The sequence below is a fragment of the Camelus bactrianus genome, chromosome 35, assembly GCF_048773025.1.
Source record: "Camelus bactrianus isolate YW-2024 breed Bactrian camel chromosome 35, ASM4877302v1, whole genome shotgun sequence".
NCBI classification, from domain to species: Eukaryota; Metazoa; Chordata; class Mammalia; order Artiodactyla; family Camelidae; genus Camelus; species Camelus bactrianus.
Window position 1 is genome coordinate 14,355,307 of NC_133573.1, and position 19,381 is coordinate 14,374,687.

Genomic DNA, 19,381 nt, shown 5'->3' on the forward strand with positions numbered 1-19,381 from the left:
GAAGACTTGGAAGACAGGAAAGCAGAAAGACCGGTCAGGAGGCTCCAGATTACTGGTCTGACCAAGTGGGAAGCTACAGTTTCTACTGCACAAAATTCAACGACTGGGAAAAGCAGGCTGGGGAGGGGAAAATGAGGGCAGCTCAGTTTTGGACACTACAATATAATCACCCTAAATAAAGTGTTTTATGGGATAACATGTGTGCCAGCCAACCCAGACTGGGGACTGGAAGGTTAGAGAAGCAACCTATAAACTGAAGCCTGAAAAACAGGAAGGAATCCACGAGGCAGAAGGAGAGAGAGTCATCTAGAAAGCAAGCCTGTGTGAAGTATCCATGTGGGACAGAACTCTTACTATTTTCAAAGAACTGAAACATACAGAAGAGCTAGAAAAATAGAGATGTGGCAACTTGTCCACTGAAACTTTTGTTTCTATCTTAAGGGCAATGGGAAGGCACTGAAAGATATTTACATAAAGAATGAGCAAATGTGCTTTTCTTGGAAGGCAATTCTGACTGCAGTGTAGATAATGACGCTTGGGAGAGGAAGGGACAGTTATGCCACCCCTTTAATTCATGCAAAATAGGATCATGGTCTGAGCTAGAAAAAAATGAACAGATTCAAGGTCTACTTCAGAGCCAAGACCTAAAAGACTCAGTAAGTAGATACTGGGGATACAGGAGAATAACAGCATTAAGTCAGAAGTTAAGCAAACTAAAGGAAACCAAGATGCAAAAAGAATCTAAGTTCACACAACCAGTAAATGGACAACCAGGATCTCACCCAAACCTCAATGCTTTTTCCATCACACAGCTACAGAGACCTACACAGCACCACAAATATTTAATCATGCTAGACTATTTGCATTCTGAAAAATCCATTTTCACCAAAAGTAAATTGCCAAATTTAGGTACTAACATTTACACTCTAGTTATATACTTTAAACTTTAGACCAGTAAGGACTCTTCCCTCCATCTTAACTGGCACTCTGTAACTGCATGACACCTGTTTTATAATTTGTAAGTACCTCATCTATTAAAGTAAAAATCAGAAAAGGCTATATATTCAAAATACAAAGACTACACAAGAATTTCTGGAATATGAAATTAGTATTTCTTTCACTTTTAAAAGTAAACCCACCAGAAACTGGTATTTGACCAACAGGTTAAGCCTAAAATATTTAATACTCAGTATTTTGAGTCAAAAACGATTATTTCCTGACAAAGCAAACATTTGCAATTGGTGGGCAACTTAAGACTTAATAAATTAGGCACTGTATTGACAAAGTTACAAAGTAAACCATTTTTATATGAACAAAATTAATTTTTACAGCATATACAATACATACAGTGAAACCATTATGAGTTCTGTTCGTAATATCCTGAAAAATTTCAACCTTATTTCTCAATTTAAACTTAATGAATACAGAAGAAACTATAATGCTGCTCTATCCTCTGTGCAGTGATGAAAATACTAGGTGAACACTGAAGGGAAATATTCCAAAGGTCCCCACGCAAACAAGCAGCCATACATGCTACACTTCTGGCAGGGAGAGAGTCTTGGTTACGATGGAATGGTAGGACAGACACGTAGCAAATATTTGAAACCACAAATTAAAGCTCAAGAATCAGAAGGTTCTCCTGCACACATTTCAAGCCATTTATTTGGAAAGGACCTTGGAGATTAACAATTCAATCTTGTTGAAAATGGGGACGAGGGGAGGAAAAAAAAAAGCAGCCAGAAGTCATACAATTTGCCCATGGTCAAAAAGCTAATAACCAGCAAACAAAAACTACAACATCCAGATCTCAAGACTGGTGCTCTTTCACTTTCCCTTTTCTCACCTTAATCCCTGCTGTCAAGTTAACAATGCTCCATCTCTAACAGCACAGCATCCTAAAAGACACCTAGATCCAAAAAGGATTTCTCTTACAATTAGAATCCAGTTAACGTTCATAGAGTCCTGGTTCTATGATTCAATGTTTTATTTTTTTAGGCTTTAAATGTTGTTTGATAGTAGTTCTTTAACATAATGCTTTGACATGTATATTAAAAACTCAAAGGCCAACCAATAAGGATTTTCTGAAGTAACACTGCAGAAAATCAAACAGAAGCTCTCTGCTTCCCTGCCTTCCTCCACTGATACCAATTTTAATGATGCTGAAAAGATTAGATACCGGTTGTGTCTACTACATCCAGAGAGGGCTCACAAACCAAAAAACTGAAGCACCACTCTGACCAACAAGCCTTTCTCCACCTGATTTGATCAATCCTGAGCCTAGATAAGAAGAAAAAGCATTAAATGATGCACCATTTCAACATTTACAAAAACAGTGCTTGTTTAAGCCAGAAGATAGCTTTTTTAGAAACCACACATATCCTTAAAAATAAACACTGAGAGAAAAAAATTAAAGGTGACAAATACTGTGATGATTTAAAAACAACAAACATTAAAATACACATACTACAAAAACAAAGTAGACAGGAAGCTTCAAAGCCTTCACCTTGAGGGGTCTTCCAAGGATGCTGCTGCTCCTCCTGAGAGAGCCTACAGTGTACCACTCAAGCATCTTATTATGTTAATTCTTAAATCACTGAAGATGGGTTTAACTATTAAAAACAATGAGTAACTCAATGAAAATACTGGTAAATAAGGTAGAAGGAAAGTTTATTATTATTTCAGATCAAAAACAGATTGGGACTGAAGAGAAATTAAGAATGATCTGTTACCATGGCTCTTGATTTTCAACAACATATGCATTCAATCCCAAAAGACTTCAACTGAGCCATTGCTGGACTGAAACAGTCTATAAATGAGTTTACTTCTTACTTCTAAAAGTGATAATTTTACTGTCAAAACGCACAAGTTCAAGAGCTAAAGTATAACATGTTAGAGCTGCATTCTTCTTTTCTTGATGCAAAATGATCTTCAGTTAACATTTTAGTCACTTTCAGGAATTAAATCACAATACAATGAATCACTATAATTAAAAATAATTAAGCAGCAATTCCCAAGGGTACAGGAAATGGAGCACCACATGTGAGAATTTCTAGGGAAATTCTTAATTTCAGTAAGCTTGAAAAACTCTACTGAATATTCAAATATAGGGCTATATTTGAAAAAAAGACCATCACCACCAACAAAAAAACCCCACAAAAAAACCAAAACCCAGCCTATTATTCTGCCCAATACACCAGGGAAAGTAAAACTAAGATCTCCTTAACTAGCAGGGCATGAATTTAAGAGGATCTGATAAACAATGATTTAGAAAAGGAACAGTCAAAAATTAGTAAAAAGTCTGGAGAATTTTAAATGTCATTTTACTATTCAAATTACATATAGTATATTATAGATAAGGCAACAGATACTAGCCTAACTACCAAGGCCACTTAAAGAACTGGTAATAATGTGTTTCAATTAACATGCCAATTATGTATTGCACACAATTTTTTTAAAGTTTAGTTTCCCAAAAACGTGAAGAAACCATTTGCTTCCTTCATAAACAGTACCAAAGCAACTTTAATCCAACCACTCTACAATAGAAAATTCTTATTATTTTACTCTTAAATGCACTTGAAAAACTAACTTTCAATTGAAACCAACTCTGAAGTTCACTTGTTTCTCACATGTATCAGATATGTCAAATGGCATTTAAGACATTAGTTTAAAAATACTGAACACCTACATTTATATGCCAGACCCTGATACAATTTAAAAAAAAAACCCATAATCTCTGCCTCCTAGGAGCTTACAGTAGGCAAACTACATATGTAAACAATTACAATTCACTCACTATAAAGGCACTGTTAATAGAAACAGGTTCAAGAAAGGTTTCATGCAATAAAGAACTGGGATCCTGAAGAATTACGAGGTTTGCCAAGGAAAAGAAAGGGGGGTGGGGGTGGAGAGGAGTGGTGAGGGAACAGTTTGGCTGTGAAAACACATACAAAGGGGACAAGAGTGTTTCATGTTCCAGGCCTGGGCAAGTAGTTCTACATGACTGAAGCTGAGAGGAAAGAGGGTGGTTGAGAAAAGTTTGGACTCTTGACAATGCTGACTCAGAAGACTTAATTCTTCAAATTTTCAAGCTATATTTACAAGCAGAAAACCTATTCTGAGATGCCAGCTTTCCAGCATGAACATAACAGTGTTTTCTTTCCATTTCAGTGTCCTCTGTGAATACCAGATAGGAAGATTTCCCAGGTAAGTGTATAAAGCAGCAGGGAGGAAAACTCATTTACTGGGACAATTATTCCATCAAAACAACATAATGAAGACCTATAACATTCAGGCTTTAAGGCTTAATGAAGGAAATATGTTTACATTTATACTCTCAAATTTTTAGTCAGATAGCGATGCATAAGGAAGGAGACAACAGATCTATCAAAAAGATACTGCAATAGTTAGGAAAGGGGCAACGAGGTCTAGAATTCCTCCTAACACAGCAAAGGAAAAGGAATCGAGGATAACTTCCCAAGTATGACCCAGAACACGGAATATTCAACTTAGAAATAGATTTTAAGAATTTATGAACATTATATGAAAAATGCCTAATAAGCAAAAAGACACGTGGGCCTGGAAATCAAAGAACAGGGTGTGGCAAGGCCAGAACACCGACTTTCAGTGCAGGTAAATGAGACTCAGAGATCAGGAAGAGATCCAAACAGCAGCCCAGAAAGGAAAGCCAACATAATGTAAAATGGAGAAACTATGAATAAGGAAGGAGAAATCACTTCAAAGGACTTGAGTAAAGGAGGACTGGAAGGTTTTCAGTGGACCTGGCAACCAAGAGATTATCAGCAACTGCAAAGAGAATCTCAATACTGCAGGAAGAAGACAGGTGGACTGCAGTGGGCTAAATTTAAAAACACAGAAACTTGCATTTCTTAGTTGCACTAGCTACATTTCAAATATTCCACAGGCACATGTGGCTAGTGGCCACCATACCAGACAGCTCAGATTCTGACATTTTCAACCACACAAACGTTCCTTTGGACAGGGACTAACTGACCCAGACTTCCATTCCGAAATGTAAACAGACAACTACAAACAGTAAACATCTGAGGAACCCAGCAACGTGGAGCAGATGTACCAAACCCAAACAGGAAACCTTCTGGGGACACATATTTGTCGTGAGAAAAATAAATTTAATTTAAAATCTCCAAAGTATTTCTGTTGAATCAGATTCATCAAATTATAAGGAGCTATTAAAAAATTAAAAATAAATCGCCCAAAATAAAATCTTCAATAGATGGATAAAATGAAAACAGCTTTAAGCATAATTGCAGCACCAGAAGAATCTGCCATGTGACTCCTCCCCCCAGAGTATAATGTACTCTCATTCAAAAAGTATCCTAACACCTACTTTTTACCAAGCAAGAGATAAGTACGTTAGAGCCAAAAGACTTAACAAAAATTCCAAAAGGGGAAGGGTCAGAAATAACTTTTCAAAGAGGGGGAGGGTGGCAGGAGGAGGAGGAAGAAGGAGGAAATGACTCTTTCAAAGTTTGGTCTTCAGGCTAAAAGAGCCCTAAGCAGAAGTACAAAAAGACCACACTCAGACACTGGGGAAGGAAAAATCCTCAAGACTCTCAAGCTGGGACTGGGAGAGTAGAGGAAAGATACAAGCATTACAATGGAAAAGCTATCTATAAATAAGCACCATGTTTGCTACTGACTTCTCACCTGCAACAATGAATGGTCATCAATTATAAAGTAATCAAAAAATAAAATTTAAAAACATACAAGGAAAAATGATTTTAATCTAGCCAAAAGATCATTGTTCATGTACAGAAACAAGACGAAGACATGTCTGGGCATACAACACCTCAGATTACCACTCATAAAAAAATAACAGTTATGAATCTTTACGTAAACATAAAGGCAGAGCACATATAGCAAAAATGCTTTTAATAAATAAGTGAAATCAACTATTACACTGGAAAACTTTCTCATCAAGTGTCAGAAAACAGATCAAAACTAAAAACGCAAAGGATTTATATCACATAGTAAGGTACTATGTAATTCAAGAACTTGATCTGAACAGAGTCCTTTGTACCAAATAGAATAAATACACCATTTTTCTAAACAAATCTAAAACATTTTGTTCTAATTAACTAAGTATTTTAAGACAAGGAAAAAATTCTTAATTCCAAAAAGCCAATAAAATTAGAATTTAACAGAAAGCCAAGTAAAAATAATTTTTAAAATACTGATTTACAAGATTCATTTAGAAATGTGAATGCCACACTTCTAAATACTCTTGGGCGAAAAAAGAAAAATCAAAACTGATCACATTTAGGCTTGAATTAAAATGAAATTTCTGTAACTCTGCATCAAAATCTATGCAAGACAAATAAAGCAGCAAAGTTAAAAAAAACTCACATATCAACCCATTCTTTAGTATCAGAGCAAGAATCAGAAATTTCCTTATTAGTGAATTTTGATATGGTTCCCATATAGCAAGATTCCAAACAAGATTGTAACAGCAATAAAAAAGAAACCCAATGACAAATACATGTCCAAAACCTATCGATCTAGACCCCTATCTTCTCATTTCTCTTGGATTCTCCCAGTATGTCAGGTTCAAGCTTGAGGTCTTTTTCAGCATATCTAACTAATCACTGTGACACCAGAATCTGTTTTTCCCTCAAAATAATCATATCAACTCCAATCCTCTTTAAATTGTCCTTCTACCATCTTAATCCAAATCCTAATCACCCCAAATCTATAGTACAACAAGCAGTGCTAATAATGGCTTTAAATAACCAAAAGTTGGCTCATGTACCCCAAATCAGCACACAAAAGGACAATCTCAAAGCCTAAATGTACAGTGTGCCCACGTAGAAGGATATAAGGGAGGAAAGTAGTGAACAGTGTGTCTTCCCCTAACTGTGCTAATAACATGGTGCTGACGAGGTCAAAGTAAACAGCTAGATGTCCACTGACAGATGACTGAATAAAGAAGCTGTGGCATATTTATACAGTGGAATACTACTCAGCCATAAAAAATAAAATAATGCCATTTGCAGCAACCTGGAGAATGTCATGCTAAGTGAAGTAAGCCAGAAAGAGAAAGAAAAATACCATATGGCATCACTTATATGTGGAATCTTGAAAAAAAAAAACACAAACGAACTTATCTATAAAACAGAAACAGAAACAAACTCACATAGAAAATAGGGGGGAAGGGATAAATTGGGAGTTTAAGACTTGCAGATACTAACTACTATATAGAAAATACATAAACAAGTTCCTACTGTACCGCACAGGGAACTATATTCAATATCTTGTAGTAAACTTATGGTGAAAAAGAATATAAAAACAAATATATGTATGTTCCTATATGACTGCAGTATTGTGCTGTACACCAGAAATTGATACAACATTGTAAACTGATTATACTTCAATAAATACACATCAGAACAAAAAAACAAGTAAACAGCTCGTAAGAATAACACCCCCCCATAGTTCTCCCACTCTAAAGAGACCATCCTTAAGTCTTTCCATGTACTATGTAATGAACTTATTCTTCACAAATGCACTTATTAAATGCAGAAATAATTTATTATGATCCTCTCATCTATGCCAAAATATTCCAAAACAACATCTTACTAGTATTGCTTTTTCGCTACCAGAAAAGACAAGTTCTGTGAGTAGAGTACAGGTCAAAACCCTCTGGAAGATGCTAACAGGATCCCATCCTCTTCTGGCTACTGTCATACAATTCAGAAGTAATCAAAGATTAAACCAGAAGGCCAGCACTATCTACATACACCAACCACACTAATCCTAAGTTTCTTTTAAAATGCAATTACAGATGGCCCTTGACCAACACGGGTTTGAACTGCACTGGTTCACTTACAAGCAGATTACTTTTTTCAATAAATACATTTTACAGTTACATGACCTGAGGTTGGGTGAATTTGAAATGTGGAACCATGGGTAAGGAGGGCCAAGTGTACAGAATCCCAACAGGGTAGGGGGTGCGGGGAGTCAGTTTGCACTCCTGACCCTCATGTTGTTCAAGGGTCAGTTGTACTCCTAAGGGTCAACTTCAAAACCGTCTGCCAACACCTAACACCAGCCTGAGTGTACTGACTCCAGTGAAGGGTATTTCCAAAGAGAGAAAAACTAAAACGTTTACCACTGAACTGTCAAGAAAGTCTGATGGCATGGGAATGTGGGGGATGGATGTAGCTATGGAGTAAAAGACATTTTAGCTGAAGTCATAGTGGAGGCTTCAGACACTACCCAAATATATTCTACTGGCCTGTCCAGTTGCTAATACTGGTTAGAAACTTCTCTACTGCTCAGCATTAGTTCCACTCTGGGGCATTAAATACCACATAAGATACCATGGTTACTAATTTAACTATTTAATGTGTAACTGTATACAAATTATACTATTATCTATGAATTAGGAAAGAAGTGAAAGAAGAAAATTCTTTAAAACTCCAGGAAACACATATGACTTGGCAAACCACCCCTCTAACTTCTAGATTCCTAATGATAAAATTCATATTCCTTAATGTCCAACTCAAGAGTTCCTCCTCCTGTGTGTACTCTCCCTAGACCTGCAGTTCAAATAACTAAATTAAACCAGAAAACTTCAGTTTTCTAGGATCCATCCCCCATTGCTCTGATTCATGGTAATTGCAGAGGGAGTCAGACAACTTACAGCTTTAAAAGCCTCTCAGGTGATTTGATTTAACAGCCAAATTTGGGGAAATAACCCTAAACGTGTGTTTTGGTTTGCTCTTCCATCTAGCCTAAGAAGGCTCTCAGCTGCAGAGTTCTGGACATGAGCAGGTGGCTAGTCAGAACTGCCCTGCGGCCCTCTTTCACCGGGCTCTCACTGGCCAGACTCCTCAATTGGCAACTGACAGACTCAGTATTTTCCTTCCTAACTCTTGAAGGGAGAAGGTAGCAGTAGCTTGAGACCTAGGGCTGTTGATCTGACATTGACTTCGAATTAGTCATAGGGATAAAAAACCCAATGATGCATTAGGTACTTAGCTAAATGCTTTATAAGTGTTTCAGATACAGAATTTTCATTTAACCCTATAACAATCCTAGGGAAGCAGACACAAAAACATGGATTAAGTAGTATGCCTGAAGTCACCACCCAGCTACAAGTACCAGAGACTGGACTTAAATGCAAATCTAACTGAAGGACGGCTTCACCCATCAGCTAAAGAGCTAAGTATTAACATTCTCTAAGCACTAAAAAAGTACACTGGTTAGTCCTCTCATATAGCTTCTGCCAATACCAAGTGTCTGTTGAAACTACTGTGCAAATATACTAAAAACAAGACAAATAAAACCATAATATGAGACCATTTTTAATAAAAACTCTGCAAAAGCTATTTATAGAATCGTTCTGGTGTTTCATAGCATAAGAATGGGTCTTATGTAACTACTGATTAACTCCAAATGATAGGATCTGAGGTCATTTTTCCCCTTTCCCTGCATTTCCTAATTTTTCAATAAATATGTACTAACACAGAAAAGTTTTAGTGTAAGCAGTACTACATAAGTCAAGGGCCTGTTAATTCCTATTGTACCTAGCATAAATAGGTATTTCAGAAATCAAGCATATAAAATACTTCTTTAGAAAAACAGGAACACGTGTAAAGTAGGCCCACAGGGTGCTCATATTCTCCAGAACTGTGCTACCCAATTCAGTAGCCACTAATCACACACGGCAAGCAGCCATGTGAGATGTGGCTAGTCCCAACGAAGTATGCTATGAGGGTAAAAGACCAGATTTCAAAGACTCTGAACAAAAAAGGGATTGTAAAGAATCTTATTAAGAGTTTTTAAAATATCAAGCATGTGCTGAAATGATAACATTTGGGGTACATTACGTTTTATAAAATATACTACAATTTCACTTTGGTTTTACTTCAACACGACTACTAGAAAATGTGCTGTGCTGTGCATTTGCGGCCACACTGTACTTCTACTGGGCAGTGCTTCTCTCTGTTACTCAGGTACAGCCAGCAACACGGCCACCATCTGGGATCTTGTTATAAGACAGACCCTTGGGTCCCAGCCCAGAGCTGCTGAACTAGAACGTGCATTTTAGCAAGATCCCCAGATGATTAGGACACACATTCAAGTTTGAGAAACACTGTTCTAGAAAACTGCAGTTTCATTTCCCTTAAATCATCATGACAAACCCAACATTCTTTCATCCACCCATTTGCTAAAATGCTCCAAGGTGTTAGGCATTGTTCTAGGCAACAGGAATACAAGAGGGTAAAATCATTAACAAACTTACTCCCTGTTCTGGTGGAACATCTTCCAGAGGACAAGCAAGCTGTCGGCTCAACACTTGTTTTGAAAATGCAGACATGTTTGGGTGATACTGATTTATCAGGAAACTGTTTGAGACTAACACAAACTTCCCACTTACGACCAATTTCACCTGTTGCCAAACACTAGCTGCACCAGCTGAACCAAGCTACACAGGAATTCACAGTGCAGACACACACGCCTCAAACATCTGCCAGCTGCCTCAGTTCATGGGTATGAGTCACACCTCCCACAGCTGGTTACAGCTTTCAGGTAACCCTCCTTCCATCACTCCACAACGCTTCACAAGGTGCAACCCCCTTCCACAAGCTAGTTTCAGGTCTTTGTCAAGGTAAAGTCCCATACTGACTGTACTGTTAATGTACTCCTTCACATGTAACCTGTGTACCTGTATACCATTTAACAAGTCATGATAAGATTTCAGTAAGGTTCCTCTATTTTTTAATGTCACTGACAATGTTTTTGAATGCTGTGCCCCTAACCATTTTCCCATAAATTCTGAGGTGCAATTTTACATGGCATGGTAACTTTCAGGAACACATACCGTAACAGAGTGACTGTAAGTAACATCAGGTCACTATAAGTACAAGGAAGAAACCGAGCAGTGGAGAGGACAGAAGATAGGGCTGGCGTTGCAGAGTGATCAGGACAGGTGAGGCATTGTGAGAGGAGGCACTTAAGCAAACACACTGAAGTGAGACTACACCAAGTGCACATACAGAAAGAGAAACATCCCAGGAACGGGGAGCATAACGTGCAGAACGAGACAGGAACGAACCTCCTACAGGGCCCGTATGGACAGAGGAGCACAAACAGGGCAAGGAGTGGCAGGTGAAGAAGTTGAAGAAATCCCCAGATGCCAGGTTACACAGGGTCTATTACAGGCGTTGGTAAGTAAGAGAGTCAAGGGAGGATTTTGAGCACGAGTGATGTAAGCAGACTGGCACTTTAACTGGACCCCTCTGGCTACTTCCTGTGTGGGGAGATAACTGCTCAAAGCCAAAGGGACGCAAGGACACCATGCAGGAGGTGCTTGGAGAGTCCAGGTAAGAGAAGGAGGTAGCCAGGACTACAAAAGCTGTATTTTAATTATAGACAATCCCAGGCTTACCATGGTCCAACCTAGGATTTGTTGACTTTATGATGGTGCGCGGAAGCAATAGGCATGCAGCGGGAACTACACTTCTAAGTTTCAGGCTTTCCCAGGCTGGTGGTTCCACAGTCTGACACCCCCTGGTGACTGGGCTACAGCCGGGAAGCAGCAGAGCTCCCTGCCAGCCACAGGATGAGAAGAGGAAATACCGATACACTTACAGCCATTCCAGACCTGACAACCATTCTGCTTTTTACTTTCAGTACCAAAGTCAATAAATTACATGAGATATTCAACACTTCATTATAAAACAGGGTTTTATTAGATGATTTTGCACAATAGTAAGCTAATATAAGTGTTCTGAACACATTTAGGGTCGGCTAGACTAGGCTATGGTGTTCTGGAGGTTAGGTGTATTAAATGCATTTTCAACTTAAGACAGCTTATCGGAATGTAACCCCCCCATTAAGTCAGGAAATATCTGTACTGAGAAGTGGTTATAGCTGGAGTGTAACTTTAGGGTAAGGAAAAGGTTTTGTGTATAGCTTATCAAAAGCTTACGGAAAGACTTGCTTTCTAGCTTCAACAATTAACAGTAGGCTAAATACTTTAATTGGATTATACGTCCATCAGTAAAACAGAAATAATCCTGATCAGCTTAATTCAAAGGGTTGGAAAAACAATTCAAAAGGGGTTTGAAAATTATGAATCATCATATAAATCTTAAAAAGACTCTTCACAGTATATACTTTCAAGCCCTTATTTAACTGGTTTTGAAATGACTGACAAATAGCACCTACAGTACTTAGTATGAGTCCCAGAGCAGAATCCAATTGTAGCTGTGATCCCAGTTACAGAACCCCTAGAAAGATAGCCTGGCTTATTGCTGTCTCCACTCCTTCCAGCATCGTAACAAAGTTACACACTACATACACCAAAACCATTCTGTACAACAGAATAAAACAATAAACAGATGCTTAACAGAAAGACATTCTAGAATTTATAAATTTTCTGTGTATTACGGACCAAAAATCCTAACTATGTTACACCAAGAACTTTAAATACATCTTGCATAACTGAAACAGTTCAATTATGACTGCCTTAAAAGAACAAAGTAAACCATTCCAAAATATTTTTGGTTGTGAAACAGAAATCCATTATATCATAAACAACATATAACCACCTGTTTAAAAACAACCAAAATGTTAAAATGTGATGACTACAAGACAAATGACATGGTATGTGTCCAAATATATGCACAACTGTTTAGAGCATTTGTATTTCCTAAAATTAAGGAAAAAATACTGAAGAACTGAAGAGCTGAAATATTAAGATGGCTAGTCTGCCAACCTTATTCTGTTTAAATGGAATTCCTGTTTTCTGTGGTCTTTTTTTAACTGACCTATGGAACCCAATGCAAACACATCTGCCTAGTTTATTATCTTACTCTATCTTAGACAAATCTAGGTAATATTTTTCTATTTTCACTAGACAGGAAAACACTTAACATCAGTAAATTTTAGATTCTGTATGAAATTTCTAAGTTGTTCTGAAACAAGCCTCTGTCTATGTGGGCTTAACTCGAAAAAAATGGCTTCTTCCTAATAACATTTTAGCAAGCTTTCATGTTAAAACTGATTTTTAAAAGTAGAACACTGACATGTTAACTTAGTCTAGGACTGCACAAATACATTGTACCAAGTCAATGCCCTGGGTTTGATATTATACTATACCAATGTAACCAAAGCATTAAGAGGATACAAGCAAAATCTTTATACTAATTTGTGCTACAATAAACACTAACCAAATAAGCTTCCAATATGCCTAAATGTTTCATCTCTGACAATGTACACAATTCACCAGAGTAGAGAACTAATTTCTAGAGTAGAGAACTAATGTCACTCTTGGTTCATTTTATACAAGTAAATCTTCCCTCATTTGTAGACTGTGAAACAGGGATACCATGTGTTCTACCTACCTTACAAGGTCAACATGAGAATTAAATGAGACTGTTCATTTTTCTAGTACTTTCTAACATTACAAATGCAAAGCATGTTTCGTTTTATTCCAAATATTATTTGAATAACTAAAAGGACATATTGTACAATTATCAGTCTATTATTCAATGTGACAAGATTAAATCATTGCTACTTTTAAAAATATAAAAACACCAATTATCTCCAAATATTCCCTACTGAAAAATCTCCTTCAAATGTTACATTTTCATTTGAAAATCAGATGAATATACATTTCTAAATTTCTCCAGATATGGCTACTAGCAAAACAAAATAAAAACCTTCAGTATGCAGCTACAAACTTTTAAATCTTTAGAAACAGTGGTTGTAAAACCACGAAGGGCAATTTTACCTTTGCACTTAAAGATATCCGGATTGCTAACTAAGAAGCTATGCAAAATCAGTGAAGCCTCACAGATCAGGGAGCCAATCAAGGGCAGTATTTTTCAATTATCCAATTAAGCTAAGCTGTCTCCTCTCAAAAGATGTTTCTAATAAGTACTGCAAATATATCTCTTAAGTTTCTCAGAGTTAATTCTTAGAAGTATGATGAGAAAAATGGGACAACCCCCAAGAGGTTGAAGTTTTGTGCAACAGCTTTTCAGAATCCCTGTAAAGGTATCCTTCCTTCCCAGACTCATTTGTACTATCATTCTTAGAGTTACTTGGTAAAATTATCATTAGAACTAGTCAAGAAAAACATACTTGAACAAGCTGGAAGAGTCTGAAATTCCATGAAAGTACAAATTCAACCTGCACTGTATGCTCACTTCCAGGGTAGGTGTTAGCTGTACCTTTAAAAACATGTCTAAGCTACAAAAACAAACCTAACAATTGTACCTTAAGATTCTTGCTTTGGTTATTTTTAAACAAATGATTATTTTTCACAGATCATTGAATAAATAAAAATAACTTATTTCACCAACTTAAAGAACCTTTTAAATGAGTTATACTATCACATAATTTCCCTTAATTACAATAATCTACATTCCCTTCCATAAATCCTAAGGGATAAAATCTCTAATTCTCTAAACTGTACATACTATGTTGGAATAAATCCTTCTTAACTGTAGATTTCTGGGAGTGACAATGCTTCTCAATCCCTGCTTTCTGACTTCTTATAGCATTACCTTGAAGTCCTTTTATGTATTACTCTGAATTGGCACTTTTCAAGGAAATCCAACATGCCATGGAAAAAAATCTAGAATTTATTTGGAAAAAAAAAATGCTGTGATGTGGAAAGATGCCAGTAAAGACCGATTCTGGGCAGGGGTTGGGGGGAGCACATCTCACAGTTGTTTAACTTGCTTTGTAAAATGCAAGTTACGAATCATAGCACATAGATCCTCAATTTATTTAAACCATATTTTTTAAAATCCTAAAATAAAAATCATTTTGAAATTAGTTCAAAAATATAGTGACTTGTTCTTACATTAAGTTGTTACTTACACACGCAGAGAGGACACAGATAATCCAATTCACTTGCATTTGACTTTGGACAATGGGTTTGACCGTTAGGTGAATGTATATCTATACGTGTATCTGAATTCATATTTATTTAAAGATAAAACTCTAAGGAATTCAAGTGCCTGTAATAAAATTATACATATGCACTTTAAAATCTTAGTTGCAAACACTTATTAGCAATACAAGAAAACATCTGGAATCAAAAAGCACAATGACTAAATATCTATGTGTTAATTGAGGGAAGAATCACCACTTTACATTTTTAAAAAGAATTAACATCGAAGATGCACTCTGAACTCAAGAATGGAGATTCTCCTTATTTTTTACGGTATTCATTACTATTCCTACATAGTGTCAGGGAACACGTCAGCCAGGTATATTAGAGATGATACAGACAGGGATGGCATTAGCATTGAAAGGGTCCAGGGGAAGACAAGCAAGCAGCTAAAAAGCAAACTAGAAAGTGGGGCTTAACATTGCAAATGACTAGATCAGATCAGAAAAATGTTTCTTACAGAAGGAGCTAAAGAAACATCAGCAAGCAGATGCAAACAAAAAGGAAACTAAAAGCCAACAAAAGGTATCTGATGTACACACAGGAAGTAAAATTAAAATCAAAAGGAAGATAAAACAGAACAGAAAAAGTAGGCAGCTAAAACATCACTAGCTCTCCAGAGTCAAAGCCTTTAAGAACAGCTTCAAGGCCAGGATGACATTTTAGCATTACTTCCAGGAATACCACAAGGCTGTTAACACAGAGCAGATGCCCAATGTTTGCTGAATGAATAAGCAACAGAATGTTCTTGAGATTACCTCACCTGTAAAAGAATTTATCAGGCATGGTTCCCTGTAAATGTATGACAGCACTTTCAGAAGTTTCCTAGAGTACCTAAACTGACCTCTTCCCAGGTTTGGGTGCAGATGATAAGAGTAACCAGATCATAATTACGAAGAGAATCTGAAATACTTATCTACAAGATGAAGTGTCACATCCTATTTTGTCACAATCACCAAAATCTTAAAAATAAGGCACAATACAGTACAAACAGTACCTGCCTTTAAGAGGTAACATTTGTGTAGTGCATTTCATTTCAAGAGTGGTTGGTAATAGAATCATAACACTATGGAAAGTTTACCCACAAAATTGAGTATACTAATAGTTTAATTTTGCCAAAAAACTTCTAACAACCAAACCCACCTGCTGTTATTTAGAAACAAAAATAGTTTTACCTGCATAAGTAGGACAAAGCTATGCTGTATTCAATAGAACTGTATTTCGCTCCCATTCAATAACCCATCTAAATTATTCCATCTCAATACAATCTTCTGATCACTATTAATTTCCTCAATCCAGTAATTATATACAAAGGAGACCAAAGTTTCTCAATATCTCGTCATACTTAATATAGCTGATTTCTATCCTAGGGGGCAGAAAAGAGAACCAGAAGATGTGGGATTTTTTTTTTTTTTAAGTAATCAAAGTATTCAGAAGCTAGTTGAAAATCAGGGATAGAAAGCCTGAGAAAATCTGAACTTCCTTAGAAGCTTACAAGAGCACAGTCAATCATGGTACACTTATGTTGATACGTTACTTATTTAGCAATTTAAGATCTTATAGTGGGAAAAAATATAGATTCTTAATCACCTTACTGAGATTGGTTTGTCTCTCAATGCATGCTTCAGACATGAAATCCAGTATTTTGGAAAATTTTGGGCACATTAAACCCGAAAAAAATTAAGAGTTTACTCTTCCTCAGCCTCACACCACAAAGAACCTGAGGTAAGTTATCAGCTGAAGATAACAGCGGAATGCAAAAGAAATGAGGCTAAACTTTTAAAAACGTGAATATTTAAATAAATAATATAGAAATTACATTGATATGGTCTTGAAGAATATATGACTTCTTTTAACTTGTAAACTATCTCAAAAATCCTACTAAGTTTTTAAATCTATAACTTACCATTAGGAAACACATCTGAACTCCTTAAAAAATTCAAGCAGAAACAAGGTTCTCAAAATAAAACCAAATAAACTGAAATCTCTAATTGAAAAGACTGAAGTTCCTTTCTTGGAAAAATGTTCTGATTTCTCTCAACATTAGTAAAGCACTGGCAAACTACATTCATAAAGGCATTCTCTATCAGTCACTGAAGTCCATTTTTAGATGCTCAGATCAGCATCTTATTCCTATAGTAATTTGTTTAGGAATCAAATAAACTAATATTCTGTTGACAACCATATAGTAATTTCCACAAGTTGGAAATAATACTGCCACCTTTTATTCTTATACAGAATTATTGTTTAAAATAAACATGTGAAAGTTTCAACAAAAAAGCTACTCACCACCATCCCTCTCTCTAACTCTGTGAATATGCACATTTTTGGCCTTACTGTGACCTGTGCTGTCACTATATTTGTTTTCAGGACTATCAGATCTCCGCAACATTTTATTTGGTGGTGAAGGATCTGCGGCGTCTCGCATTTTTTCATGTCTGTGATCACCGCTACTGGGGTGACTCTTCGATGAATACTTAAGTGCCTGTAAAACATCACCCCCCCAAAAAAGAGAGAAAGAATTGAAACTTTAAACTTCCTAAAGTTAATTTTAGCATAAAACTCAGTATACTGACTTCTTTAAGTTTTATGAATTTCTATCAATAAAATTAAAATTTCCTTTTTCAATTCTGCCTTTAAGTCATTCAGACAAAACCCAAACATTTAAGTTACTGTAAGGCTCCTTGTACAAATCATAGTATCATGTTAAGAAAATTTCCTATATTAATAATCTTGTAAACAGAAGAAATCGAACAGTTAATACATTAATTCCTCAAAAAATTTTTCTGAGAATTAAAGAGTTTAGTCTACATTTCTGCTCTACAACTGATGTGCTATATAAAACTATAAGTAAGCATAAACATGATTCTGCAAACCTACAAAAAAAAGGAAAGCACTAGCTTCTACAATTCTTTGATTCAAATAAAGGATTTTAGACCTAACAACTATTTCTGCAGATGCGGGAAACAAATTTTTGGTATAAAAACGTTGGCTGATGCTTCTACCCTATCATAATGCAACTCCCTCAAAATAATTTAACAAAGACATTTAACACATTTAAGAGAACCATGATATAGTATTCTTTTAAAATGCATTAATCATGTTTTAGAAGGTGTGATTCAATAGGTTTTAATCTTTTGACTTACCCAAACGTAATGAACAACCTTTTACACATCCCAAGACCTAGGGTTTTTAACTTGAGCTTTAACAACTGGTGCTGGCCAGTAACGGAACTATCAACTTAGAAACCTGCTCTCCTATCCTCTAAATGATTAGCTGTATAAAGTACTTACTTCTAGTGTTATCTGCAAGTTAACGAACCATTTATGAGACTTTTCCCCCTCTGGAAAACAGGGGCCACTTCTATCATAATTTCTTAAAACTTTACAGGCAGCCACTGCAGTAACAAAAAAAGGAACCCACATACCTAGAACCATCTACATGAGATTCAATTAGCCAAGTTTCCAAAGATCTCAATTCCTACAGGAAAAAAAAAAGCCCCCTAGTACGGCAATTATTTGCACCAAAAACAAATCGGGAAGGGACAGTGACTTACAACACGCTTGAGAATGGCAAATCAATTACTGGTTTCCTCCCAGGCCGTCCAACTCATTTTAATACCTTTACGTTAACTTCTGGTTCCCCAACACGATAAAGAAACATGGTTCAAGAGTCACCTACCACCTCACCCAACGATCCCTTCGCACCCAAATAATAGAGCCAGGTCCTTTCTGGCTGAGAATGCCTTTTTTCCAAAAAACAACAAAACAAAACAAACAAAATCCTGAACCTCCTCCAATCACCTGTCAAAATAAGTCACTAAGCCTCGCTGGAGAGCGCCTCGGGAGCCCGATCCCGGGGCTGCCGCGGCCCCACGGTGCTAGTTTCGGATCTGTGGCACCGAAGGGCCTGCAGCGACTTCTGAAGCCTGCGCTCGAGTAGCAGTTCCTCCCTTCCCCCGCCGGCCCCCATCCGCCCCTCCGCCCCGGCCTCGGCTGGTACCTGGTAAGGCTGCGAGTCCCCCCTCCGGTCGTGACAGCTGAAAAACAGGAAGAGAGACGGCGACATGAGACATCCCGCGGCGGGCGGCGAGGGAGCCTACGGGCGCCCCCCCCAGCGCCCCTCCCCGCGGGAGCCCCAGCAAACGTCCCGGCCATGAGCCCACACACACACACACACACACACACACACACACACACACACACACACGCCCGCGCCCGCCTCACCGGCTCCCGGGCGCGCCGAGAGGCCGCCGCCCCGCCGCCGGCCCCGCTCCGGGCCCCTCGCTCGCCCGCCCGCCGCCGGCTTGCGCGGCCGCCGCTCCTCCCCAGTGCGATCCGGATCAGGGTTAACAACAAAAATGGCGGCGCGGCCAGCTCCCGATAAGGAGGAACAGCCCCCCCACCCCGCCGCCGCCGCCCCCCGCCCGCC

At 37.6% G+C, this 19,381-nt stretch overlaps 1 protein-coding gene across 8 annotated transcripts in view; it reads right to left on the minus strand.

Annotated features, from left to right (window-relative positions):
* Window positions 1–19,381, minus strand: part of WAC (WW domain containing adaptor with coiled-coil) — a 76,080-nt gene that overhangs the window by 55,952 nt on the left and 747 nt on the right. For 5 of the 8 annotated variants that reach the window (XM_074358024.1, XM_074358022.1, XM_074358026.1 and 2 more), the window contains exons 2-3: window positions 18,952–18,989; window positions 17,240–17,452 (exon numbers count right to left, since the gene is read on the minus strand). In XM_074358024.1, the coding sequence (XP_074214125.1) occupies window positions 17,240–17,378 (139 nt within the window). In that variant the 5' untranslated portion in view covers window positions 17,379–17,452; window positions 18,952–18,989. Of the gene's footprint in view, window positions 1–17,239; window positions 17,453–18,951; window positions 18,990–19,176; window positions 19,268–19,381 lie in introns of those variants that run through there. The other 3 variants (XM_074358028.1, XM_074358023.1, XM_074358025.1) reach the window with 2 other exon arrangements.